Source organism: Pteropus alecto, unplaced genomic scaffold (assembly GCF_000325575.1).
Source record: "Pteropus alecto unplaced genomic scaffold, ASM32557v1 scaffold21, whole genome shotgun sequence".
In the NCBI taxonomy this organism is placed as follows: domain Eukaryota; kingdom Metazoa; phylum Chordata; class Mammalia; order Chiroptera; family Pteropodidae; genus Pteropus; species Pteropus alecto.
Window position 1 is genome coordinate 22,077,855 of NW_006436282.1, and position 5,687 is coordinate 22,083,541.

At 47.5% G+C, this 5,687-nt stretch overlaps 1 protein-coding gene across 9 annotated transcripts in view; it reads left to right on the forward strand.

Moving 5' to 3' along the window:
* MINDY4 (MINDY lysine 48 deubiquitinase 4) overlaps nt 1-5,687 on the forward strand; it is a 102,458-nt gene that overhangs the window by 3,338 nt on the left and 93,433 nt on the right. For all 9 annotated transcript variants that reach the window (XM_015589497.2, XM_025046845.1, XM_015589496.2 and 6 more), the window contains exon 2: nt 3,460-3,579. In XM_015589497.2, the coding sequence (XP_015444983.1) occupies nt 3,460-3,579 (120 nt within the window). The remainder of the gene's footprint in view (nt 1-3,459; nt 3,580-5,687) is intronic.

Sequence of the window (5,687 nt, forward strand, 5' to 3'; positions counted from 1 at the left end):
ACCGCTCCCCCTGCCCTCCCTCCTGCTCTGATGAGTGCGTTCTCCATATTCTGAGTAAGGCCAATCCCTCCGTGTGTGCCTGTCCTTCCTTGAGTGCTCAAGGACACTGTCGAGTTATCGTCATCTCATTCTATTGCATCGTACGTTTTGCCTTCTCTGCTGTCACTCCTACAGAATCTCATCTTGACCCCTAAGCCTCTCCAGATACTAGTCCATTTTTCTTCTCCCTTTAGCAGCAAAACCTCATGAAAGAGCTACGTATGCTCTGATTCTAACTCTTCTCCCTCCTTTCTCAAATCCAGGCCAGTCAGGCATCTGTCACCACCAATCCATGGCAACAACTCTTGTCGAGTTCATCGATGACTTTTAATTTTCAGTCCTTACACATTTTGACCTAACGATTGTGTCTGGCACAGTTGATTATGTCCTTCTCCCTGGAAACTCACGCCACCTGGCTTCTGTAGACCACCCCCTCCTGGTTTCCCTCCTCTACCTCTCTGGTCACTCTTTCTCAGGTTCTTTGCTGGTCTCCCTTGTTTCCCAGAGCCGTGCCTGCCGCTGGACTCAAAGACTCAATCTGTGACCTTCTCTTCTCTACTCACTTTCCTGGTGCCTCCATTGGTCTTGTGGGTTTATCATCGATGTCCTGACAATTCTCAAATGTCTATCCTAGCCAAGACCTCTCCCTGAACTCTTGCATTCTTTCCAACTGCCAATTTTATGTTTTCACTTGGACACCCAATAAGCATCTAAATACGTCCAAACTCAATTCCTGATTCCTCCTACCTCCTGCAGTTTCCCACACCTCAATAAATAGCATCATCATCCCTTCGGTGGCTTGGGCCAAAACCTTTGGAATCATTCCTGGCTTTTTTCCTTCTCGTGTACCCCACTCCAATCCTTCGATCCGTTGGCTTTACCATCGGAGTGCACAGAGGATGTAGCTACTTCTTTCTACTTCTGCTGCCAGCACCCTGGTCCAAGCTGCCTCCATCTTTCATGTGAATTGTGTAATAGCCTCCTGACTGGTTTCTGCTTAATCCCCTGCCTCCAACAGTCTGTTCTCTATGTAGCACTTAAGCGATTCTTTACAAATTTATGTCAGTCCAGGATGCTCCTCTTTTCAAATCCTCCAGTAGCCCCCCCATTTCACAAAAGCCAACAAGGCTTTCCTTGCTCAGGGTCTGGGTGACTTCTCAGACCTCGTTTCCTGCCACTTTCCCTGGTCATGTGCATCTAGCTGCACCAGCCTCCCGTGACTGTGACAGGGACTTTGCACTTGCTGCTCCTTGCCTAGAACACTCTTCCCCCAAGCGTCTGCACGGCCTGCTCCCATAGTTCTTCGCTCTAGTATCACCTAATCACCACGCCTTTCCTGACCAGCTTTTATAAAGCAGCAATCCCTCCCCACGCTCCCTCCTGGCCCTCTCTGTCTCCTACTCTGCTGTATAGTTTTTCCCCGTAGCACATTATACTTGTTGGCTTTTTCTCGCAGCACGTAAGCTCCACGAGGGCCAGGACCTTGATCTGTGCGTCCCTCTGCCTCTGGCAGCTGCACTGGTGCTCTAGGGGTTCGATCCTTTCAGCATTTCAGTGGGGAAACTGGAAGATAGGAGTGACCATGTGGATGATGCTCAGTATGTAGCCGACTGTCTAGAATCGTGTCCTTCGTCTTGGTCTCTGCGCTCCCTGTTTTATTTGTCTCCGTGATAGTGCAGATTAGCAATTGCCATACTGTAAATTTACCCCTTGTTTATGATCTGCTTCTGCATCAGAATATCAGCTCCATGGGGGGGATGGTGGTGGTGCTTTGTGTTTTTCCTTCTTTATCTCCTGCATCTAAAACAGCTTAGCACACAGTAGGTGCACAACAAAAGTTTGTTGAGTGAATGAAGGTTAAGTGGGCCAGAGGGGACTGAAGACTGGCTGATTCCTGAGGGTGTTATCAGAGCTTTTCGAATGCCAGTGTGCACCATAATCCTGGAGAGTTTGTTAACTGTGCCAAGACTTGCTGATCTGAACTGTTGACAGACTGTTATCTAGCAGAGGGACCCTCATAATACAGGTTTCCACATCACTTTGATTGACGGGGAGGCCATGCGTGAGCCCAGAGGAAATGCCGGTGCGGGCTCCCGAGTCCCACCTCTCCTTCCAGCGACTCTCCCTGATGCACCCAGGCATGTCCCTTCCTTTCCCCCCTGTCTTTCTGTTCCCCGCTCCCTAAGGCTTCCTCTTTATTTCCTTTGGTTCAAGGTTGTATTCTTACTTCTTGTTTCACAAATTCTTGTGTCAGTTCATGGCAGGCAGCAGGTTTTGCCTTGTTTTCCCAGAGCTTCTGCAAAATTCTGAGCACAAAGGCTAAGGGAGAAGTTGAGATCTGTTGAGTACCGGGGTCTGGATCCTTCCAGAACAAAGGGCTCCTTTTACGCTAGGCTGAGCTGTTTGTGAGGCATCTCTGCCTCATCCCCTGTCATTCGGGGATCACCATGGCCTGGCGAGGTGGGCAGCCGCGGCCACAGCCGCTCTAGTTGTTTTTCAAACAAAGAAGCCAGGCTTTAGGGGGAACAGCACTTCTTGTTGCTGACATGTGTCATAGCCGGGCCTCTGGGAGTTCGAGGCTGGACGATGGAAAGCGACTTCCGGTGGGCCTGGGTCCCAGTATCATGGGCTCACAGGCCGGGATGATCAGACCCCTCTCCTGTGATTCTGTAGTGGGCAGTTAGGGAAATCAAGCCTGGCTCCCCATCTGAGAAAAGAAGGTAATGATTTTGGCCTTTGTTTATGTTTTTCCGTTGGTTTGCTTTTAAACTTCATATTCTGCAGCCCCAAACCTCGGGCCCAATCCAGGGCTCCTGAGCCAGCCTTCGGGGGGTCAGTTACCCGAATTTCACTTTCCTGTTCTACAAAATGGTCTGACAATGGCGGCCTTACTTAGATCAGTCCCAGGGGGTTGGGGGGGGGGTGGTTGTTATAGGATTCAGAATCATAATTTTGAAGATGATGTCAACCATAAAGGTTATATAAAAATAAATTCTTAACTCAGTTTTTGGTCTTTGCAATATCCCTGTGAGGAAGGTCCTCAAACTTGACTGCATGTTCCACTCACCTGGGAGGCTTTGGACAATGCTGGTGCCCAGGTCCCGCCTCCAGAGCTGGTGATTCGATTGGTCTGGGTGTGGCCTGGGCACTGGCATTTCCAGAGCTCCCAGGTGTGGCCAAGTTACACAGTAGAAACTTGGTAAATAGAAGCAGCAGCTGCTGTTGGGGACGCTGAGGTCACAGCTTGTTCATGGTAAAGCCAAGGCCATAGCTAGGTTCTAACTCCCAGGTGGTCTCTTAAGAATCTGGATAAGAATGATCATAATGAACATCAACAGTCTTTTGTTTATACTCTGCGTCAGAGAATGCAAGGTTTTGATTTAAAATGGTAAATCAAGTGATTCAGATGTCTTCCCTCAGGGCTTAAAGAAGACGTGTGTGACCATGGACCAGGAACGCCCACGTTCTGATCTCAGCATAAACAGCAGAAACGACCTCCGCAAGCTTTTGCACCTTGAATTTCTCTACAAGGAAAATAAGGTATGTGCTTTTAAGGTGTGGCGTGATGTTCTGGAACTGAGTTTGGCAATGTCAAAGCACTCATGGGCCCTGCCAAGCCATCAGAGACGGGGCAGGAGGCGGTCACGGAGAAACAGATCCAGCCCAGTGCCGAGAAATCCCAAGTGTGAGCTGAGTTCTTGTCTCAGCCAGGCCATATCGTGCGCGGCCTGTGTGGTTCGTTTTGAACCTGAACCTGTGAACAGTTATTCCCTCTGCTCCCTCCTCCCCCATGAGGCTATTTTTAGTCAGACTGTACTTAAGAATATACTATTTATTCAGTTGTACTAAAATTTTCCATTCCCTGCCTGCGTAAGAGTTTCCTTCTTCAGTTCTGAGTAATACCTTATTCGTAAGTCTCCTGTGACGTTTAATTCAGGCAGAAGCGAGGCTTGGATTCTGCTCGCCCAGGTTGAGTTGAGGATGGGTGGGGTAGGTGGGGCTTCCGTGATCCCCCAGCCTCAATTACCTCACCCCCTGTTCCAAGCTTTCATGTCACCCTTTAGTTTTCCTTCCTGGTACTTGGCACACTTATAATAGAGTATTTGTGTACTTGTCGCGCGTATAGAGTATTTGCGTGGTTGTTTAATACGCATCTGCCTTCCCTACCACCTTGAACGCAGTAGGCGGCCAGAGATGCTGTCTCTTTTGTGTATTCTTATATTCCCATACTTAACAGGTTGCCTGATGACGTAGTGAATAGTCAGCACTTATTTGTGGGTTATATGACTGACCGATTGAATCAATGAATATTTGGATGAATGAAACTGCCATCTGACTTAATTGCTCTTTCTGTTATGAAGACGGAATCTTCTAATTTAAGAATGGGATCTCCAGCAGATGTTGCCTTGTGGTAGGGCGTAGTATCAGAGTTGGAAAGAACCTAATGATCATGTAGTTTACCATTTATTGTAATTTTTTTAAAAAGGCAATAAAATGATATTTCCTGCAGAATTCCAATACGTGAAACAAAGAAAGGGAGCAGCCCTGTTTCTGGTGGGGATGAAGAGATCCTGCCCTCTTGACCTCTGGCACAGCCCCTCAGGGCTGAGCTGAGCAGCTTTTAAAGAACTGATAGAATAGGGACCCCACTGGGGGTGCTGTGAGCCAGAGGAAAGGGGCTTGTCGAGGCCTCACAGTCAGTTACGGGGTAGGGGTGAGGCTACAACTAGATCTACTTCCCCATCCTATTTTAGGAATAGCAATCAGGCTTCCTTTCATGGCAACCCTCTTTTCAAATGAAATCCTAGCAGATTGGCTTGATTTGGGGATGGGACGCCTCCTAGCCCTCCCAAGTTGTTTCTGAGACACCTGGAAGAACCTCAGAACAGCTCAAAAACCATCCTGGTGCATATGGGAGCTCCAGGGAGGAGCTTAGGCCAGGCTCCCCACTCAGTAAAGTGAAGGGTGGAATTTCAGGCAAACCTATAAAGCTCAGCCAACTGGTATCACCCCACAGGAACATTCAGGGTGCCAGAAGTTCTGGGGCTCCGCTTGGAAGAGAAAGGGCAATGACACCAGGTGAAGTCCTATCAGAGGCTCAGTAAAGGCATCAACTAGATGCCCTTTGTCCTCTGAGTCCCGGGGTGACCCTCAGGCCCCTCCATCTTCTGGATGCACTCAGCTGAGATCTTGTAGGAAGAAGCACGTTGACCCAGGTAGCAGATACCCATTTGCAGCATTTTAAGGCAGGAGAATGCACTGTCCGTTCTAGAAATATTTTTTCTAGAGAGCGAGACAGTGAACCAGAAGATTCAATGAACCACCATGGTACAGCGGAATTTTTATGTAAATGCATCTTTACCTAATTCCCTAGAAGTATCTTTGCCATTCAAGTTCTTTTTATTTCTTCACTATAATATAGTCTCCCTAAGGTAACTATTATCTTAAAATACTTAAGATGTTTTCATTAGATCTTGATAAGTACCTTGATTATTTGATTTATGTAGTAGTTCTTAGCTGTTATACAATGAACTGGAGTTTATATTTTACAGAAAAAAAATACTTATTAATCTACCTATTGCATAATGACTTTGACATTCAGACAAAGCTAGTGTGATTCTAGGGAAGCCCTGCAATTTTATGTTAAT